Source organism: Lathyrus oleraceus, chromosome 1 (assembly GCF_024323335.1).
Source record: "Lathyrus oleraceus cultivar Zhongwan6 chromosome 1, CAAS_Psat_ZW6_1.0, whole genome shotgun sequence".
NCBI lineage: Eukaryota > Viridiplantae > Streptophyta > Magnoliopsida > Fabales > Fabaceae > Lathyrus > Lathyrus oleraceus.
Genome location: NC_066579.1, coordinates 363,513,750 through 363,537,461, shown reverse-complemented (window position 1 = coordinate 363,537,461; position 23,712 = coordinate 363,513,750). Strand labels below are relative to the sequence as shown.

At 32.4% G+C, this 23,712-nt stretch overlaps 1 protein-coding gene across 1 annotated transcript; it reads left to right on the top strand.

Annotated features, from left to right (window-relative positions):
* The first annotated feature begins 18,890 nt into the window (after positions 1-18,890).
* LOC127115763 (homeobox-leucine zipper protein HAT22) lies at positions 18,891-21,421 on the top strand. The gene is made up of 3 exons (XM_051047226.1): positions 18,891-19,312; positions 19,457-19,536; positions 20,902-21,421. Exons 1-3 carry the CDS (start codon positions 19,007-19,009, stop codon positions 21,155-21,157), a joined length of 642 nt encoding a protein of 213 aa, XP_050903183.1. The 5' UTR covers positions 18,891-19,006; the 3' UTR covers positions 21,158-21,421.
* Positions 21,422-23,712: the final 2,291 nt, after the last annotated feature.

The window sequence follows — 23,712 nt, the reverse complement described above, 5'->3', positions numbered from 1 at the left end:
ATTTACTCTTCATCGGCCATTTTCCTTTCGATCTCTTGTCCTTCTCGTTGAAGTAAGCTTGTTAAGCAATCTCCATCTTTTCCTTATCATTATTTCTCTCCTCCGTCATTTTCTCATGAGCCTCAAGAGAGCTTTGTAGCTCCTCCTTGATCGTCGTCGCAATATCCTTCGATTCCTCAATCTCTACAATTACATAATCAAATCTAGGTGTTAAAGAACACAAGATTTTTGCAACAACATACCACTCAGTGACTGTTTCTCCGCATGAATTCACTTGATTCACCATTCGAGCGATTCTTGTTGTGAAATCGTTGATTGTATCCTTTTCTTCCATTTGAATCAATTTAAGTTGACACTTATGAGTTTATAACCTCACCACATTCGCCTTATCAGCCCATGCATATGCCTTCTATAAGATTTCCCACACTTGCTTTAACGATTCACAATTATCAACTTTCTCAAAGTTGTCACCATTCATACATTGATGGATCAAAAACAGCGCCTTAACATTTTTCTTCTTCTCTTCCTTATGCATTACTTGATGTGCATAAGTTACACCTGCGACAAGAGGATTCACCATGTTCTTGATCACTTCAAGAACATCTTGGTAGACAAACAACACTTTCATTTTCTTACACCATTTGTCATAATTCTTCGTATCAAGGATAGGTAGGTTTGCAGGGATTCTTTCATTGTAAATAAAGTTCGTGTTACACATTAGGTGTTTGTGGATCAGAACGAGACTCTTAATGCCATATGTTGGAACTTTGAACCACAAGATTGTTGAGCAATGGTGGAGGAAATTGGAATATGGAGAGTTCGAGAGAGTTCGAGAGAGAGAGAGAGAGAGAGAGAGAGAGAGAGAGAGAGAGAGAGAATTGAGGGTGAGAATTAATATTGCACCAACCTTGGATGAGAATTCATCTAACACATTTATATAAGTGTTACCAATTGGTTGGATTCCAAAACAAACAACTATATAACAAAAAATGCAAAACTGGGGCATGTAACCGGTTCACCATTTGGTTAACTGGTTACAGCTGACATTACAATTAAAACAACTTCAGTGGTAACCGGCTAACGTCTGAGGTTAACCGGTTACACCTTTGAGATTTTCACTTTTCTGCTACTCAGAAGTGCGTCTGCCTTTGTTGTAATCGGTTACACCCCCGTTTTAATCGATTACATCCCTTGAATTACTACAAACACTTTTAACACTAATAACCTCTACACCACCCAATGCACATAGAATTCAATTTAAATAACATAATATCAAATAAATAAATAAATTAGAAAAATAGGGTGTTACATCAATCCTGAACAGGGACAACTTTAATTTGGACTCTTCAAACTTAGTCGATATTATTGAGTTGTTTGGCCTATCCATAACGCGAGGATACACAAAGTGAAAAAGTAATTAAAAAGCAACTAAGGTTAAGTCTAGGAGAAATAGTTTGTCTTCTACAATATATTGATACAATATAGTGAATCAATGAAGTTTATGTTAAGATATTAGATATAATCCAAGTTGAGTTGTGTGGCCCAAGTCCAAAGCTAATTAGGATTTATAGTTTTTGTTACTTAGTTTGTTATTTTACTTAGTAGTTAAGTCACCTAGGTGTATATAAATAAACACTTTGTAATTCAGTTTTAACATTAATTCAATTCAATAATACAATCCTTATTTCCTTATTCTATCTTTATCTCCTCACTAAAAGAGCCTAAAGCACTAAAACATTGGTATCTAGAGCTCCAATTAGATTCTTGATTGTGTTTTCAAGAATCACACGTCAGAGACCGTGTTTCCGGGATCGTGGGTTGTTGTTGATCAATCTCTACAAAGATAAATGGTAACGAAAATTTACCAAACTCCCTTCCAAATCTTGACGACAAGAATTGGCCTCGATGGAGAAAATAAATGCAATCTCTATTTGGCTTTCATGAAACCCTAGAAGTGGTTAATAATGGTGTTCCTACGGATAGTGAAGATGCAACCGACACACAAAGAACCACTCACAAGGATGTCAAGAAGAAGGATTGCAAGGCGGTGTTTTACATCCAATCGGCGGTTGATGCGGCTAATTTCGACATAATCGCTCATGCTGAATCGAAAAAGGAGACATGCGATATTCTTGTCAAGTACTATGAAGGAGGCGAGAAAGTCAAGGTTGTCAAGTTTCAAACTTTGCGATAAGAATATGAATTATTATCGATGGGAGAAGATGAAAAGATTGCAGGTTATATGTCGAAGGTGCAAAAACCCGTCCATCTCATGAAGGATTGTGGTGAAACCCAAATTGATAAGATGATAGTTGAGAAGGTAATGCCTAAGTTAACCTCTCAATTTGATCATGTTATCGTAGCTATTCAAGAATCCAACAATCTTGAAACCCTAAAACTGGAAGATTTGGTTGGTTCTTTGGAGGCGTATGAGATTAGGATTTTCAAAAGAAATGGATTTCAAGACTCGATAAAAGCATTACAGGCTCAGTCATGGAAGAAGAATGGTGGTTCCAACAAGTTCAAAGGCAAAATTGACAAGACTCGGGATAAGAAGTCTTGGTCGAATCCTCATAAGAATAAGGTCGATGATAGAGCTTCTGAATCCTCAAAAAGAAGAGAAGGAAATTCCTATCAGAAAGATAAAGAAGAGAAGAAAAGGTGTGCATTGCTATAACTGTGAAATATGGGGTCACTTGGCCAAGCATTATTGGTACAGGAAAGACAAGGGATTGACAAAAGGCAAGGACGAAGGAGCGAACCTTGCACGTCAAGATTTAGATGATAATGATGATATGATGGTTATGGCTACAATTGCAGATGACCATGTCGAATCCAATATCTGGTTCCTCGACTCAGGCGACTCGAATCATATGACTGGTTGAAAAGAATGGTTAGAAGATTTCGATGAGTCGAAGACGAGAAAGGTCAAACTTGCTGATAATAGCTCATTGCAAGCTAAAGGTATTGTCAACATAGTTATTCAAAGGAGTAATGAAGCAAAATCCTTGATCAAAGATGTACTATATGTCCCTGGGATCAAGTGCAATCTTCCAAGTGTTGGACAACCCGTTGAAAAGGGGTTCTTAGTGGTTATGAAAGATGGAGTCTTAGAACTTTTCAACATTCAGAATAACTTGGTCTTGAAATATCCTTTATGGAAGAACAAAAGACTTAAGACCATGATCATTTAGACTGAGGTACAATGTTTAAAAATAGTTGTTGACCATAAAAATAGTTGGTTGTGGCATATGAGGTTTAGCCATCTGAATTTTAGGTCTCTCAATCAACCGACCACTCAAGATATAGTAACTGGTATACCAAGTCTTGAGATGCCCGACAAACTCTGTGAAGGTTGTCTAGTCGAAAAGCAGTCCAGAAAGTCTTTCATTTCGACTATGCTAATAAGATCATCTTACATACTCGAAGTTGTACATTCAAATGTATGTGGTCCTTTTAAGGAGCATACCATTGGTGGAAACATGTATTTTGTTTTGTTTGTCGATGAGTTTATTCAAAATATGTGGATCTATGATATCAAGAAAAAGGATGGGTATTCGAAATCTTTAAGAGATTCAAGATTCTTGTCGAAAACCAGAGCGAAAAGAAGATCAAGGTGTTGCGAACAGACGAAGGTGAAGAATACACATCCAAGATATTTAAAGCATTATTTGTAGAACATGGTTTTGATCATGAGGTAAATGTTCCTTATACTCCTCAACATAATGGAATAACTGAAAGAAGAAACAAGACCATATTGGACATGGCGAGATATATGCTGAAGTTGAAGAATTTGCCAAAATCCTTATGGGGCGAAGTTGTTTCAGATGTTGTTTATATACTGAACAGGTGCCCTGCCAAGAAGCTGAAGAACAAGGTTCCTGAAGAAGTGTGGAATGGAAAACGACCATCAATGAGTCATCTGAAGGTGTCTGACTCTATATGTTACAAGCATGTTCCTGGTGCAAGAAGAAGGAAACTTGATGACAAAGGTGAACCTATGATTCTGGTTGGATATCATAAGACTGGAGCATACAAGCTATTCAATCCAATTAATCAGAAGATTATGATTAGTCAAGATATTGTGATTGATGAAAATTATGTATGGTATTGGAATTCTAGTAATGCAATTGACAAGCCATTTATGAGTTATGATTTCGACGAAGCAAGTAATGATGTTGAAGTCAAAGATATTGTCGATATTCCAGTTGAAGTCGAAGTTGTTGCTGACATACCTGACACATTCGATGTCGGAGAGGTTATGGCTAGCACAAGTCAGAGACCTCAAAGAACTAGAGTTCGTCCAGCAAGACTTCAAGACTATGAAGTGGTTGGTGATGATCAAGTCACAACAGATGGAGAACTAGTTCATTTTGCTTTACTTGCAGGTACTGAACCAATCAGCTATAACGAGGCTTTAAAGAATATGAGGTGGAAGTCTTCTATGGTTGAAGAGTTACAAGCAATAGAAAGAAACAACACATGGGAATTGGTCGAATTTCCATCATATACAAAAGCTATCAAAGTGAGGTGGGTGTTTAAGTTGAAGCACAATGTTGATAGGTCGATAGCCAGACATAAGGCGGGATTGGTAGCTTGAGGATTTCTTCAGCAAGAAGGACTCGAATACTCTGAAGTCTTTGCACCTATCGCAAGTTTGGAAACTGTTCGACTAGTGGTAGTCTTGACATGTAAGCAAGGTTGGTCGATATTTCACTTTGATATAAAATTGAGATTTTTGAATGGACCTTTAGATGAAGAGGTGTATGTCACACAACCTCCTGGGTTTGTGATTCTGGAGGAAACAAGGAAAGTATACAAGTTTCACAAAACGCTATATGGTCGCAAGCAGGCATCTAGGACATGGAACAAGAAGATTGACTCATACTTGGTCAAATTGGGATTCGTTAAATGCAAATCTGAGTATGGTGTCTATGTTCAGGTTGTTGCATAAGATATTACAATCACATGCTTATATGTCGACGACTTGCTAGTAATTGGAAATAACTTGAAGAACTTGTCAAAATTACAAGAGATGGTGAAGAAGGAATTTGAAATGTAGGATCTGGGAAAGTTGTTATACTTCATAGGCATGGAATTTCAAATGTCTAAGTAAGGTATGATGATACATCAAAGAAAGTATGTCAAGGAGATACTCAAGAGACTCGGGATGGATGATTCGACTCCTGCATCTTCGCCTATCGAACCAAATGAAGTTAGACAAGCATGAAAGATAATGTTGTTGCAACTTTGTTCAAACAAATTGTCGGATCTCTGATATTTGTATGCAACAGCCGACCAAATATATGTTTCTTAGTCGAATTAATGAGCAAATATATGAGTGAACCAAGGGTGTCACACATTAAGGGTGCAAGAAGAATCCTAAGATACTTAAAAGGATCGACAGACTATGGAATTTTATTTGGACGAGACTCTGAAAGGAAAAAAAGCTATGGTTACTTGTTATTCATATGTTGATTGATGTGGAGATAAGGAAGATCGAAGAAGCATAACTGAATATTTATTTCAATTATTTGGTGCCCCAATCTCATGGTGCTCGAGAAAGCAACATGTGGTGGCATTGTCATCGTGTGAGGATGAATATATAGAAGGATCTTATGTTGCGTGTCAAGCAATTCAGATTAGATCTGTGCTGGAAGAGATCGATGTCGAAGTGAAAAAACCTCTAGTACTGCAGATATACAACAAGTTAGGCATAAATCTTACGAAGAATCCAGTTTTGCATGGAAGAAGTAAGCACGTAGAAGCTAAATTTCACTTCTTAAGGGAGAAGGTGAATCGAGGTGAACTTGAAGTAAGGCATTGCTTAAGTGAAACATAATTGACTGACATTTTCACCAAATAATTGAAGATCGACAAGTTCCTAACGTTGAGAAAGAAATTAGTTATAGTTCATATCGACAATGATTAATGTGTTTGGACAACTTGGATTATAGAGGATATGTTGAGATATTAGATATAGTCCAAGTTGAGTTGTGTTGCCCAAGCTCAAAGCTAATTAGGATTTAGACTTTATTACTTAGTTTATTATTTTAATTAGCAGTCAAATCACTTATTTATATATATATATATATATATATATATATATATATATATATATATATATATATATATATATATATATATTTTGATTCAATTTTATCATTAATTTAATTTAGTAATACAATCCTTATTTTTTTATTCTCTTTTTTTCTCTCTTCTCTTAAAGTATCTCAAACACTTATAATTTATGCTATATATTAAAAGAAGTATTCAAACTTTTGTTCTACGATGTTTCAAAAAAAATTATTTTCGATGGAAGGAAGTTGCGAAAAACCAAAACAAATAAATAACTAAAAATCTAAATGATAAATCCATCTATGTTTTTGATAGATAATTGCGACAACAATGACAAATCGTCAATATACAAGTAAAGCCTTGAAGCCTCTATAAGCATGTTAGTATAAGAATTGGAATGAATTATGTGACTTAATAAATGTCAAATGTAGAAGACATATCATTGACGATAACACGTTTTCTTAAACTTTCTAGTCATTGTTCGTTTTTCTCATCCAATATTGCTATTTGCACACCTATGAACCAAGATCACAAACGTGATTACACACGTTTTTTATATAGTTGTCACATCTTTGCAAGTTTCAAGGCTAAAAAACCACATGATAAATGCATCAATAATACTTAATTTTATGGCACAAAATTGGAGAACAATTCAAATGAGTAGTTTCAATAATATTGCAGTTTCCCTTTGCCTATAACAAATTGTGATCATCATTATCATGAATGATGAAGCCGTTCGTTTTTGAATATTCAATAATTAATAACTAGGGAAACGCTGATTCTTAGTATGGTCCAACTTCAATAAGTAAAAGTTTAACAACAAATTATTAATTAGCACTCAAGTCTCAAAGCCATACTACTAATTTTGAAACAGTTCCCCAATTACCTACAATCATATTTAATACATGGCTTTGTTTTAACTTAGTAATCAATTGCAACATCATTAACACCGACTTAATATCACTAAAATTATGCCAGAATTTAGGGGAATTCTTTCATTGGAAATGGGACCATACTTGGGGATTATGCTTTTCTTTTCCACTGTTTTAGTTCAGTTACCATGACAAGTTTTTGGGTAATTAGAATTTAAGTATTAATTTCACACAATTATTTTTGAAAAAAAGTAGATTAGTAGTAATAAAAAACAGAACACATAATTTTATTAATATTGGTGTATTTTTGTTAATATATATATATATATATATATATATATATATATATATATATATATATATATATATATATATATATATATATATATATATATAATGTACAAAATAATAATTTGAAAGTAATGCAGATAATAATAATTAAAATATTTAATTAGAAAAATCTAAAAAAAACTACATTAAAATTAAATAAAAAATAAGACTTATTTGAAAATTTTCCTTCAAATCTGACTACTATTATGAGATAAATGAAATAATTTATAATTTATAATTTTTATAGTATTTTATTTTTAAATATGAACCTATTTATTTAAACAATTGCATTGTAGAATATGATAATTAAAACAATTGCACTCTTATTTATAAACCAATTTATTTACTTTTAACTACATTATTTTATATGTTTTTATTTTTATAATAAATAATTAAGAATAATATTGATTAAATAATAAATAATGTTCAGGTGATTATAAGATCCCTAGGTCAAGTGTTATGTTCTTTATAAGTCTAAGCGTTGTGGTAGTATATAAGTGTCTCAGATCTTTATTGGATAAATTTTTCATTTATGGTTAATGAGGTGACAACTTATATCGATTGCATCTGGTCTTTGGCACAATATTTTAATTGTCTTATATGGTGATCCTTTTATTAACCCCTTTTATATGGGTAGAGTTGTTGGGTTTGGTTCGACCTCTACCTGGTGGAAAAGTGTCCCCCTTCTTGAATCTATAGTTGAGTACTCTTTCGATTGGGTTGCAGACAACATTATGAAGAAAGTGAGATATGACTTTCTTACCTCCTTTTGGAAGGATCTTTGGGTTGGTCACACCCCTATAATAATCAAGTTTCCTAGGCTTTATAGTATCACTGACCAACAAGGTTGGCATGTTGCTGCATTTTGGGTTGTTAAGAATGGGATTGTGACTTCATAATGTAAGTGGATGAGAACCTTTTTTGTTCACCAACATGAGATGGTGACAATATCATATTATTTATTACGGAGGTGACCCTTTCCTTGTTCCTTGATAGCTAGTCATGGCATCATTGGAAATATGGTATCTTTTCTGTATTCAGTCTACTTACTTAGCTCTACTTGAGCTCGAGTGCCTAGCGAGCCTTCACTTAACCTTGTGGGATTGATTATCTCTCTCATTTGTGGTAGTTGGCCCCTTCTAAGATTTTAGTGTTCTTCTAAAAACTTATTCGAGATAAGATCCACTACGCCAAATAAGGGAAAAGAGGGCGCTTATTTTGGCCTATAACAGCGCTTTTAAGCGCTCTCTAATCTGGCGCTGGCATAGGTAAAGACAGCGCTTTGTTCTCCTGGAGAAAGCGCTGTCTAAAGTGGCCACATTATAGTGCGCTTTAAGAAAAAAGCGCCCTCTGGAGTGGTCCATAGAGGGACACCTTAGAGGGCGCTTTCTGGTAAAAGCGCCCTCTAAAGTTGTCAGTGTAAAGTGTTTAGAGGGCGCTTTCAGGAAAAAGCGCCCTCTAAAGTTGTCATTGTAAAGTGTTTAGAGGGCGCTTTCAGGAAAAAGCGCCCTCTAAAGTTATCAATGTAAAGTGTTTAGAGGGCGCTTTCAGGAAAAAGCGCCCTCTAAAGTTGTCATTGTAAAGTGTTTAGAGGGCGCTTTCTGGACAAAGCGCTCTCTAATGTGTTAGTTATTTTAAAAAAAATTGTTTGAAAAACAGTGGATATATATTTATTTGGTAACCTGTTCGCATGCTGCAAAAGTGTAAAATTCATATTGATTTCATCCTTTAATCCAATGTTATACACCATTAATCCATTGATATATACAACATGAATCCATTTATATACAACATTAATCCTCCATATATACAACATTAATATATGATTCTTTGATCAACAACATACAACAACATATTCTCAAAGTACTACAATTAAGAGAATAAAACATAGCAACCAACACCCAGTGACCACTGTATCCAAAAGCTGTCTAGTAGTTCTAACCAATACTAAACAAAAACGCCCATCCACCCATGGTGGCAAACATGTTCTGTATATCCAAAAGCTGTCTAGTAGTTCTATCGCACATCCATACAAAATAAGGCTCAACCAAAACAACAGATGGCAGCATAAGTAGTCCCCTACAAAAAGAACACGTCCAAATGCAAATAACACAGAACTGTCAAAAGGCGATTGAGCAACAAATAGTAAACAATGGCATAAAGTTAAATGACATAGCTAATATTACCTGAATTCCTGCATGGCTGTTAAGGTAAAAATCAAATTCCCTAGGGTGACAAATGCCGGTGTCTACCACGGTTCCTTTGACAATTTAGAACAACAAAATCAGCAAAAAGTGATAAATTCAAATGATAATATATACCAGCTGCATTGAGAAATATATTGAAAAAACCTGGCATAATTTTTCCACTTCTATCGGTCTCTTTGGGGTTGACAGGAAAGAGACGGGTGTGATGTCTCTTTTGGACCACTACAAAAGTAACTTTAAGTAGATACCCATCCTCTATTGAGACACAAGCCTGTATCTCCGACCATATTTTTTCTTTGCCAACCTTCAAGTCCGGACTTCTCCAATTATCACATGTAATCGGAATATGTTGTCGAACAAGGAAACCAATGTCGTAGAGGGATACTTTCAAATATCCAGCATCATCATCTAAACAAATATCAATTGATACTTTCGAGCATCCCTTGCCCCTTGCGCAAATGATTGACTTCATAATAGCCATTTTACCTGTAAAAAAGAAAACAATTAAAATCAGATGACAAATGTAAAAACAATTAAAATCATAAAAGTCATTTTACCTGTAATAAAGAAAACAATTAAAATCATTTGACCTGTACCTTTTTCACTAAGTTCTCTTTCTTTTCTTGGTTGGAATATGTTCTACATGTCTCTTAACAACACGGACGGTTGGATTGATCCAAATACCCTCATTATGATCATTTCTAATATATGAAACATTTGATATATTATTCTCATCTTGATCATTTCTGGTAAACGATTCAATCTCAACATCAATATCATCACCTTGATCTCCAGTGTTTTCATCAATTACTTTGTTGGAAAAAAGAACTATAGACCATTTCGTACTTTTCGGATCATTGACATAGAACACTTGTCTAGCTTGAGAGGCTAGAATAAAAGACTCATCTTTGTATCCCACCCTATTAAGATCCACTTGCAAAAATCCTGACTTATCCATTCGAATGTCGTTATTATTTTCAACCCACTTGCAACCAAATATAGGAATCTGAAACTTCTCATAATCAAACACCCAAATGCGCTCGATAACACCAAAATACGACAGATTTGCAAATTTGGGGTTTAAGTCCTTCACACTTGATATGTGCATTGCTTCAGCTACCACGGTGACACCACTATTCTGCATAGTACTTTTATCATCTTGTTCTTTGGTATAAAATGTGTATCCATTAATCGCGTATGCGCTATAAGAAAAAACATGGAAACTTGGACCATATGCTAAGCATCTCAACCTTTCTGTTATTGAAGCGGGATCTGAATAATACTTTGAATAAATATGATCCTTAAACCAAGGTATAAAACATCGATTGTGCTCTCGTACTATCCAATTTTCATTTCTATTGGGATTTAAACCTCGGAGAACATCCTTGTGAATTTCAACATACGGCTCAACCTCATTCTCATTGTGCAGAACATACAAATGCACTTGATCCCGTTCGACCCTTGATACTGCCACGATTTTATTTCCAATTAGATTTTTTCCTTCTTTCTTTTCGACAAGCTGAGACTTGGGGAGTCCGATTGACTGAACATTAGACAAATATTCAGTACAAAACTCAATCGCTTCTTCAACAATGTATCTTTCAACCATACAACCTTCTGGTCGACTTCGGTTCTTCACGTACCCTTTTAATATTTTCATATAACGTTCAACAGGGTACATCCATCTCATATAAGCTGGTCCACACAATTGTGTCTCTTTCACAAGATGAACAACTAGATGTACCATTATGTCAAAAAATGATGGAGGAAAAAACATTTCAAGCTCACACAAAGTAATAACGATTTCTTTTTGCAACATTGGTAAGATCGCAGGATTGATCACCTTACTGCAAATTGACTTGAAGAAAGAACACAACTTAGTTATAGAGCTTCTTACTTTTTCTGGAAGAATAGAACGTATACCTATTGGGAGAAAATGTTCCATTATAACATGGCAATCATGGGTCTTTAAACTCTTTAACTTGAGGTCTTTCATAGACACAAGTCTTCTAATATCTGAAGAGTACCCTTCTGGAACTTTAACTTCACTTAGAAACTTACACAATGTTTTTTTCTCCTTTCTAGATAGAGTATAAGCAGCAGGCGGTAGATATGTTCGTTTTCCTTTCTTCAAGGGTCCTAATTCAGTTCTTATTCCCATCGCTATCAAGTCCTTTCTTGCCTTAAGGCCATCCTTAGACTTTCCTTGTATATTGAGTAACGTGCCAATAACACTTTCAAATACATTTTTTTCAATATGCATAACATCAAGAAAATGTCTCACATACAAGGACTTCCAATACGGCAATTCAAAAAAAACTGACCTCTTCTTCCACCCACTTTTGACAAGTGTGTGGGCAAAAGGCTTGCCAAACTGAGTATCCAAATCTTTCACCTTTTCAAAAATTTGATCACCCGTCAATATAGGTGGAGCTCTGCCTTGTTCTGTCTCTCCATTGAACCCCTTTCTCCATCCACGGTAGTGATGATTTGAATTTAAGAATCTCCGATGACCGAGAAAGACATTCTTCTGACCAAACTCCAAGCGCTTCCAATCTGTTTTATCTTCACAAATAGGACACGCACATTGACCTTTTATGCTATACCCTGATAGATTTCCGTATGCAGGAAAATCATTAATTGTGCCAAACAACATCGCCCTCAAGTTGAAACTTTCTTTCCTATATCCATCATAAACCTCCACACCGGTCTCCCACAAAATCTTTAAATCTTCGATTAAGGGCTTCAAGTACACGTCTATGTCATTCCCTGGTTGTTTAGGTCCAGAAATCAACATAGACAACATCATGTACTTACGCTTCATACATAGCCATGGAGGTAGGTTATAAATCATAATAATCACAGGCCATGTACTGTGTGAGATACTCTGGATACCGTGTGGGTTCATTCCATCAGTAGATAATGCCAAGCGAAGGTTTCTTGATTCTTCTCCAAATTCAGGATAATCATTATCAATTTTCAACCACTGTGGTGAATCTGCCGGATGTCGATACTTTCCATCTATAATTCTTTCATCTGCATGCCAGGTCAAGTGTCTTGAATCGGTTTCACTACGAAACATGCGTCTAAATCTCGGAATAATAGGAAAATACCACAAGACCTTTGCTGGAGACAACTTGTTCTTATATCGCGAGACACCGCATTTAGGACACTCATTTAACGATGCATACTCATTTCGAAACAAAACGCAATCGTTTGGACATGCATGTATCTTATCATAGCTCATGCCAATAGAGCACAACATCTTTTTGGTCTCATATGTTCGATTGGGAAGAACATTATCCTCAGGAAGCATATCTTTCAAAAGGGCTAATAACTCTGTGAAACTTTTATCCGACCACCCATTGCCCGCCTTTAAGTTGTACAACTTTAATACCGCAGACAATCTTGTGAATTTAGTGCAACCATCATACAAAGGTTTCTCTGCATCACTTACAACCTCTCAAACATTTCGGGACAATCCTTAAGATCTCCTTCAAGTGCTTCTGCAATCTCTGCAACTCGATCACAATCGTATGTATCTGCGCCACTATAGTTTGAGGCATAGGTCGTACTATCCCCCGGTTCAACATTTTCGTTACTTTTCTCACCATGCAAATTCCAACATGTATAACTTCGATCAATTCCATGCCTCATTAGATGCGATGTCAACTGAACTGCGTCAACCCGTTTCCCATAACAACAACCCAAGCAAGGACATATCATTCTACTGGGGTCTTCGGCGTTCGCAACGGCAAACTTAACGAATTCTAATACCCCATTCTCGTACTCTCTCGACAATCGATTGGAAGACATCCATGTATTATCCATTACTAATTAGAATAAACAAAAAACAATTTCAGAAGAGTTCAAACACATTCGGACCTAGGTTTCTAATGATATTGGTGTTGACACAAAATCAGATATTCATAGGGCTTGAAATTGCCTAATAAACCCAAACAAACGTAGGGCTTGAAATTTAACGCATGCGCTATCAAATTTAAAATGACTATGAATATTGAAACTTTACAGGTTGAAACAAACGTAGCATAGACAACGCATAGACAACAATAACAAAAAACTGAAATGGGGCAAAGCTAAAACAAAGCAAGAAATAGGGCAAAGCTAAAACGAAACAAACGTACCTTTGGTGCCAGAAGGAGGAAACGTCGTAGATCTAACAGAGGTGGAAGGAGAACGCCTTAGAACCCTAACGTGAAAAAGAACGAAAATAACAGAGAGTGAAATAACAAAACGCGCAGTATGTTATAATTTTAATGTTTACTAAACGGGACCTTAGAGGGCGCTTGTGGAAAAAAAGCGCCCTCTAAGGTGCGCTGTCTATTGCTCCTTATTTTTTCGCTTCACTTTAGACAGCGCTTTTGTAATAAAGCGCCCTCTAAAGTGCGTTGTTGTACATGGACTTAGAGAACGCTTCCTTAGAAGCGCCCTCTAAGGGTATCCTTAGAGGGCGCTTGCATAAACGCGCCCTCTATTGTTGTCCCTCCATTTCCTCATTATTTTTTCGCTTCACTTTAGAGGGCGCTTTGTTACACAAGCGCTCTCTAAAGTGCGCTGTTGTACATGGACTTAGAGAGCGCTTTTTTAAAAGCGCCCTCTAAGGGTATCCTTAGAGGGCGCTTTCATAAACGCGCCCTCTATTGTTGTCCCTCCATTTCCTCATTATTTTTTCGCTTCACTTTAGAGGGCGCTTTGTTACACAAGCGCTCTCTAAAGTGCGCTGTTGTACATGGACTTAGAGAGCGCTTTTTTAAAAGCGCCCTCTAAGGGTACCCTTAGAGGGCGCTTTCATAACCGCGCCCTCTATTGGTGTCCCTCCATTTCCTCATTATTTTTTTGCTTCACTTTAGAGGGCGCTTAAGTGCGCTGTCTATTCCTCCTTATTTTTCTCTTCACTTTAGAGTGCGCTTCTTTAAGAAAGCGCCCTCTAAGGTGCGCTGTCTATTCCAGTTTTTGGCGTAGTGATCCATACTAAAGAGAAAATACTTAAGTAAAGGGTATTGGTGGATCTTAAGGAAACTTTTTGTCCTATGTGTAAGGGAGAAATTGAGTATTTTCCCATCTTTTTGTGACTTGTGACACAGTAGCGTTTGTATGGTAAAAGATTTTTTAACTGGTTGGGTTGGTGCTTAGTGTTTCTTGGGGAACTTGCATCCCTTTTTAAGATTTTTATTTGGTTAGGTGTTACGCCTAAGATCGGGGGCAACTTTTTTATGATTTGGACTTTTGCCTATGGCTAATATGGAAATCTCGAAATGACATTGTGTTCTCATGTTCCTCTACTGACATGAAGAATATGGAAGATAAACGCATATTTTCCTTTGGAAATAGTTTCTTGGTAGGTCAGTAGGTAAATCTTGTACTTTCTCTATTTGTCTTCAAAACCTTATTCTTTGCTTGAGCAAATAAGGGCATATTGGCTTTCACCTAGCGATTGAGTGTTACTGGTATTTTTTTTATAGGATTCTTTTCTATTGGTTGTGATTTCTTTGTTGTGAGATCTAGGCTCTCATTTATGTTGGTGCGATATTTGGACTTGACTTCTTCTCTTTTTTGGGACTAGTTCTTTTGGTTTGCTAGTTTGTATTGTGATTAGGTTTTTCTTTATCCCTTTTCCGATTCGAGGGGGGTGCTTAAGTTGATCTTATTTATCAATAATGTCCAATTAAAATATCTTTGACAAATATGATTGTTTAAAATAATTTTGTAAACCAAAAGAAGAATAGCTAATAAAGTAACTAAAGAAATGGAAATCAGAGTAAAGGAAAGAAGAAAAACACAACGAAAATAAATAAATAACAGAAATATAAAGAGATAAAGGTTAAAAGAATTACACTAGATATTTATATAAGTTTGACCTAACCACTTGACCTACTCCTCTCCCTAATAATTTCTTCTTAAGAGTTTTCACTATATGTGTGAGCTTTTTCATACGTACCCACAAAACTTCTTACAACCGAGCATGAGTTTTCAATGGCTATCCTCCAAAGCAAACATGAGATTTTACACCAAGATAATATCGAAATCAGGTGGGAGCTTTTACACTAGGCTAAGTTCACGAACCAAATAGAGATTTTTACAGACAATCTCAGAAACTAAATGAGAGCTTTTACATCGGGTTAAGCTCATAAACCAAATAGAGATTTTCACAGACAATCTAACTAATCAAACCAGAGCTTTTACTGGTTTAGCTCGCGAACCAAACAACAACTTCACAAAAGAGATATTACACAAGAGATAAAATCCTTTTGGGGTTAAATTACACGCTAACCCCATCACCAGAACAAATAAAAACCTCACTTGATGTTTTTCACTCTCAAATAATTAAGCCAATTTATTGAAAAAAGAAAGATTTGAAGTAGAGAGAGTTAAAAAGTGAGAAAATATGTAGGAAATATGTTTTTTGTGTCCCTCAATTTATAGGTGAAAATTATTCCTAAAAAAGGAAAAGATTCATGGGCCTTTAAATATCATAATCGATTAAGTCATAGGGTAATCGATTATTAGCTTCAAAATATGGCAACCCTAATATCCAAAAACAAAACACCTACAATGGCTAGTGTCTTAATTGATTAAGAGTGTTCTTAATCGATTAATAAACTTTGTGCCTTTATCTAATCGATTGGCTAAGGTTCTTGATCGATTAGGCAGTGTATACAAGCTTCTTAAATGTTTAGGAACATTCTTAATCAATCCCATAAGCACCTTGATGGTTCCTCTATAGGATATAAGGTGCTTTATCAAATTTAGATGGGTTTAAAATACTTTTAGGTGAATGTGTGCATTGCATTAATAATTTGAGAATCACTCTAATATCTTTACAATACTCTAATCACTTAGACACAAACCAAATAGGTTTTCATATTTTATTTATTTCACAAACTTTGAAGCTTCAAAATTCCTTGCTTAATTCGTCAATGATTCCACGGTTTATCTAGAACTTGTTTTATTTTAACCGATTAGGGTTCATAGAGCTTATTGATAGACATTATCATTAAAGATTGCTTGACTAGATATCATCGGAGATTTCATTGAACGCCACTTGATATTATACATTGTGTCTTTGGCATTGATCATCATTTCAAATAAAAAAAACCACATCATAGTGTTGCTATCATCAAAACTGTTAAATTTATCTAACTAATACAAACACTCTATTTACAAGAACATAGATCCACAATACTCCTTCATATGCATTTTAACGTTGGCTCAATTATTTTTTCTTCTATATATCTACTAATTCAAATACACACATGCATAAATTTAATTAATATAAAAAAAATAATTAATGTTTATTTATCAATAATAATAATAATAATAATTATTATTATTATTATTATTATTATTATTATTTTAAATTCAAAATGTTTGTCTACTGAAAATATCTTTAATGAGATGGCTGCAATCTCGATCTCTTTCAACTTAATCATAAATTTTGTATTTGAATTTAGTCTTAGGAATTTAGCAATGTACATCTTTTGAAGGAAATTTTTATTGTTTATTGTAATTCTATTCGATTTGAGGGATTAATTTCTATAGTTGCGCAACATTGATAAATTTTTTAAAATAAATTTTGTCACGTATTTCCCAAATTAAAGAATTAATCTCTACAATTTCACGGAAAAAAAAACTCTAATTCATATAAAAAGATAAAAATATTTGTCATGTTCATTCATGTTTCATAAATTCAATTGAGTCAAAAAGAAATGTATCATATATTCAACATGCAAAATAATATTGTATTTTATGTAATACAAACAATTATTTTTTAATATTATAATCATTTACTAAACAAATTAATTTAATATTATTGTTTTATGAAAAAACTATTTCTAATTCAATATATCATAGATTCAACCTTAAAATACTTTTTAACAATTTTATTCAATGTAATGCATTAAAATTGGTAAAAATAATTATTTAATTATTATGTTAATTCAACCACAATTAGACCAAATCGTTCAAAAATTTCAAAATAAAATATTTTTTTTAAAATAAAAGTTACAAAATCTAATTCATTGACTCAAATTATAATTTATACTTCAATCCAACTAGATATTATTATTATTATTATTATTATTATTATTATTATTATTATTATTATTATTATTATTATTATTATTATTATTATTATTATTATTTTTAATTCAAAATGTTTGTCTACCGAATTTTTTCTAAATGAGATGACTGCGATCTCGATCTCTTTCAACTTAAGAATAAATTTAAGAATGTAACAATATACATCTTTTGAAGGAAAGTTTTACCATTTATTATGATTCTATATGATATGAGGAATTGATTTCTATCATTGCATACACATATAATATAATATTGGTACATTTTTTGGGATATAGTGGTGTTCCCCGAATTAAAGAATTAATCTTTGCAATTAAACATAAAAGAATTCATATCAAAATGATAAAAATATTTGTTCTGTTCATTCATATATCATAAATTCAATTGAGTCAAAAAGAAATGTATGATAAATTCAACATTGTAAACTAATATTTTATTTTATTAATACAATTTTTTTTAATACTATAATTATTTACTAAAAACAATTAATATAATTGTTTTACGAAAAAACCAATTCTAATTCAATATATCATAGATTCAACCTTAAAATACTTTTTTAAAATTTTATTCAATGTAATGCATTAAAATTGGTCAAACAAATATATTTATTTATTATGTTAATTCAACCACAATTAGACCAAATCGTTCACAAATTTCAAACTAAAATAATAGTTTTAATATAAAAGTCACAAAAACTAATTGATTGACTCAAATTATAATTTTTAGTGAAATTTTAATTATTTTTCAATCCAACTATATTATTATTATTATTATTATTATTATTATTATTATTGTTATTATTATTATTATTATTATTATTATTATTGTTAGTATTATTATTATTATTATTATTATTATTATTATTATTATTATTATTATTATTATTATTATTATTATTATTATTATTATTATTATTATTATTATTATTATTATTATTATTATTATTATTATTACTACTTCTTGTGAGATCTAAGGGTGAATAGCACTATGATATATGAAAGTGATAAGAAAGATATTTTGTGGTGATTAAATCTAACATGTCTCAAATGAAATAATAAAAAAAAAGTCAAACATTTTATGCAATTAAGAAAGTTTTGGTTTCCTAAAAGGAGTCAGAATTCTAACGCATGCTTTTACTCCTTTCCCCTCATTTTATTATTGCATTTATTGTACAAGTCATCATTAATATTATCATTATTATTTTTATTTTTTAATTATTTTAATTATTATTTTTTATTATTATCTCTACATGCACAGCCTCTATTTTTCATGATAAATACAAGAAACCAATAACAAAATATTGAAATTTATTCATAAAGAATAAGACCAAACCCAATATTTAAAACTCCACTTTCCTCTTTGACTAATTCACAAAAACTTCAATCTTTTTTTTTTCTTCTCTCTTTCTCTTCATTCTCTACCATGAATGATGATGAAAATCACAAAGCATGCACGTTAGATCTTAATCTTGAACTTGGATTAGGATTTCATGTGCAAAAGAATGTGAACAAATCATTGGTTAATTCAAAAAATGATTTGAATCATAATAAAGCTTATGAGTTGAGTTTGAAGAGAAGCTATGTTGAAGAAGAAGTTGAAGAAGAAGATGAAGAAATTGCTATTAACACCACCATTGACAGGAACGGGTGCACAAAGAAATTGAGGCTTACAAAGGAGCAATCTACCATGCTTGAAGATGCTTTCAAGCTTCATAACACCATCAACACTGTAATATTAATAGATTTAATTTTGTTTTTTGATTAATTTTTTTATTTCTGTTGTAGATTAATTTTTTTTTTCATTATTTTTTTTCTTCATATCTATTAGAAATTAATGGATTTATTTTTTATTTTGTTTCGGTTTCACATGCAGGCTCAAAAACGGGCACTTGCTGAGAAATTGAATTTAAAGCAAAGACAGGTTGAAGTTTGGTTTCAGAACAGAAGGGCAAGGTATTTAATTTTCAATCTTTTATATGAATTTTCATTTTGGGTGTTCAATTTTGATTTGATCTTAATCAAGGTGAAAAACGGTTAGAGTCGCATAAATATTTTTGCCATTGGTATACACATCGTAACATTGATGGTGATCATCACGATAAGAATTAGATACAATTTTTATTTTTATGGTAAATAACATAAAAAAATGAATTGTACACTTGCGATATAAATTATTTTTACAATGTCATGACAATTATATTTTCTGTCAAATTAATCGATTAATTTTAAATTATTTAACATTTTAAAATATTTTAATTATATATATATATATATATATATATATATATATATATATATATATATATATATATATATATATATATATATATATATATATATATATATATATATATATATATAAAATATTTTTTTACATCAACGATTCATAATTATAAAATTTAAATAATAATATTGATATCGATATCATTTTTTATAGCATGATGCTATTTTGTGACAGTACTTTTTGTTTACGGTAACATACTGTTTTTAAAGAAAAATTAATATAAATTTTCATGTTTCTCACTTGGTTTTATTATTCCTCTTTCTGTTTTATCGACAATTGTGTTCCATCATTTTCCCTGACTGCTGCTGAAATCATAGACAAAATATTGTCTTTTCAAAAAAAGTTTGTGTTGGTAAATTATCCAATTTATTATTTGTTGACTAAAATGAATTGAATTAAATAAAAATAATACTTAGTTTGTCACCTAGTATATATCACTTTAGAAATTACATAAAAAAATTAAAAAATGTATTTAATTTTTATAAAAAAGAGATTTTATATATATTTTACAAAATCACATTTTATTAATGGCACAAAAAATTAAAAATTATAAAAATTGAAAAAAGAATTAATAAATATAAAAAAAAAATCAATAAAAAGGGTATAATATTAATAGGTCATTGATATTGATGGAGTATAACTTTAAGAGAGTAACTGTTACATTTGAAATTAAAAAAAAAGTATTACTTTCAATTTTTTATATATAGTTTTATTTGATTTTTTTTCAATTGTAATATAATTAATATTATGTGTATCAATTTCATTTTTTTTAATTTTTCATTTAATATTTATGATAATTAAAACATGGTTAAAATATAATCAAAATACTATTTCAATAACTATTATGACATGGAATGAATAGTAAAAAGAATCAATATATTTGACAATTTCAAATAAATCATATAAAATAAGAAAAATATTTATGTTAAACTATTTTAATTAATTTTTGGATTAGCTTGTCAACCACTACAATTTTTTCGCCTAAAAAAAATCATATTTTTCTCTTATATATTTGTCTTGACTTGACTTTTCAGGACTAAGCTGAAACAAACAGAAGTAAACTGCATATTCCTAAAGAAATGTCATGACAAACTAAGTGAGGAAAATCTCAAGTTGAAGAAGGAATTAGAGGAGTTACGTGCATTAAAAGTTGAAGCACCAAACACAACTCAATCATCCTCTAAAGCTGCAAATTGGAACATTTGTTCATCATGCAAGAAAATATGGAAACACAATGAAGAAGAAGATGTGGTTAGAAAGAGTAGCCATAGCACCATAGAGTTAGATTAGAGGCTATAATAATAAGATTTAATTTAATTAATTGATTAAGAATATTATTATTATTATTATTATTATTATTATTATTATTGTAGTGTCATAATCAGTCCATACATCAAATTATGTTGTATAGGACTGCGGTAGGGTAGATAAAGATATTAGATATCTTTATTAAATGGAATTAATCAGAGATAATTAACAATTTTCTTTGATTTGTTTTGTGTTTTTTTGAATGTAAATGAATAAATGAATGAATAAAATTTGATGTTAGTGAAATGGTACGGATGTGAGTACGTCTCTAATGGTTGAGTTGAGATTTATGGAGATGAGACACATTATATGACTATTTCATTTGCTTCATTCCATTAATTTGACACTATAGTGAAGGATGAAATTGTTTTTTTAAGAAAAATAAGTCGAAGTATTTCGGAGAAAAGATTACACTTCAATATAATTATCACTTTTACTAAACTCCAAATACAAATTAGTATCCATCAACTCCTTAATATTCCTAATATTATTAGTGAAAAAAAGTCTCTCATATTCAACTTAACCACATTAGTTGAAATAGCAAAAGTGAAAGGACACTAACGTAACTCATGTATAATGGATTTCACCTCTGTTCTACGGTGACTACAAAAAGGTCATTCTAATTGCATTTTATTTTTCCTATCATTGGTCATTATCCTACCATGATACACCAACCAAATAAATGACCTTATTCATTCAGAAACTTTAAACTTCTATATCAACCTCCAACTATCCTCGCCATTTTGCACACTAAAATTATACATTAATTTATAACTTGATGAAACAGTATACTCGCCTTTTTATTGTTTGACCAACAACAAATATCTCTTCCACTATTACCTTCGAGAGGGAGAATAGCTAGAATTTTAGTCACCATATTTTGAAAAAACAAATGCTCTAAAAGATCCACATTTCATTGACCATGCTGATCCAATAAGTCCTCTAAAGTGATAAGAAGTCGTATTAACACAATCTGCATTAATATCCATCAACTTCATACCAAGTTCAACCCAACAATGACACAAAACATCTATGTTGGCACCATCTCCTATAGACCAATACAGAAACTGAGCAAACATATGCCACAAGTTACCGAGATTCTTCCACAAACTAGAATCATTTTCCTTAACAATAACATCCTCAAAACCAACATTGTTACTCATATATTTGCCACACATAACTTCAAAGCAAAAAGATTGTTCATTACTGTGAATGGCCCACCAAGCTTCAAAATACAAGCATTATTCATAACATCCAACCTTCTAATTCCCAATCCTCATAATAACTCTGGAATTGGCATCCCATCACATTTTGGCGAATGAACTCGTCTATGCTCCTCACTATCACCCCAGATAAAAGAATATTGTAACTTTTGAATCTCATACAAACAAGCTTTAGGAATGATAGTCTCATTTGCATACATAGAATCACATAATGCATCATCATAACATTAGCATGACCATTGTATTTGATCATGGATGCACAAGCATGACCACATTCTTGGTTTTAATCTTAACATTAGGGTTTTTCACTTTGTTTACTTTTAAACTAACCAAAACATCATAAGAGATGGTACTTATTTGTTCCCTTATTCATGTAGGTGATCATACCTCAATTCAAAACAAAACAAATGTCACTTTGGTCAAGGAATATATAAGTTGTGGTTCATTGATTCAAGGGTGGTTCATGTGTTTATTTTCATTCCATTTCATCCAATCTTTAAGTCATCCTCAAGATCATTAAAAACTTAATCAAGCTTCTTCAAAGGATGCTCATTCCATCATCATTTTGGCTTGGGATGCAAGAAAACTTCAAGTTTGCACAAGTTGACACAAGTTTGGTTGACCTAATTTGCAAGTGTGTTGTACTTTTAGTTCAAAGCCCATAACTTCTTCAATACTCAACCAATTCAGAAGATTCTTGGAGAGAAATGTCCCTAATGAGTTCCTTTACAACTTTGCTTCAAGGCTCAAACATCAATTCAACCTCTAAGGACCTCAATTTTGGAAAGGGCTAAGTTGCCAAACTAGGTCAAACCTTGTCATGACCACCACTTGGAAGCCATGCCATTTTCAGCTCAAGTATTCTTTTGATATCATTCCTTTTGAATCTTGTAAAGCTTATGTCAAAGATTATTTGCCCCAAGTTTGGCTCAAAATGAATGAGGGAATAAAAAGTTATGGTGTCATGAACTTGAGGACTCAAGATGCCTAAAATGTGTCAAGACTACTTGACCAAATGCCTGACCTAGAAAGCATGTCATGACCTCAACTTTTAACATTTTCCATTTTATCCTCAAGCATCCTTTTGAGTTGTTTCTTTTTGCATTAAATTCATTGCAATGAGATGAACATTTGGCATAAATAAAATCATAAAACGCACGAGTGGATTCCATTTGGCCTAGCTTCAAACATGGCATGTTGAACTCTGTTTTTCCCGATGCCCAAAACTTGCAATTACAAGTCATTTTGCATCTTGGGACCACTTGAAAATGTGAAACTTGTTTCTTATGCTAAAATGCATGTAAGCAAACATAA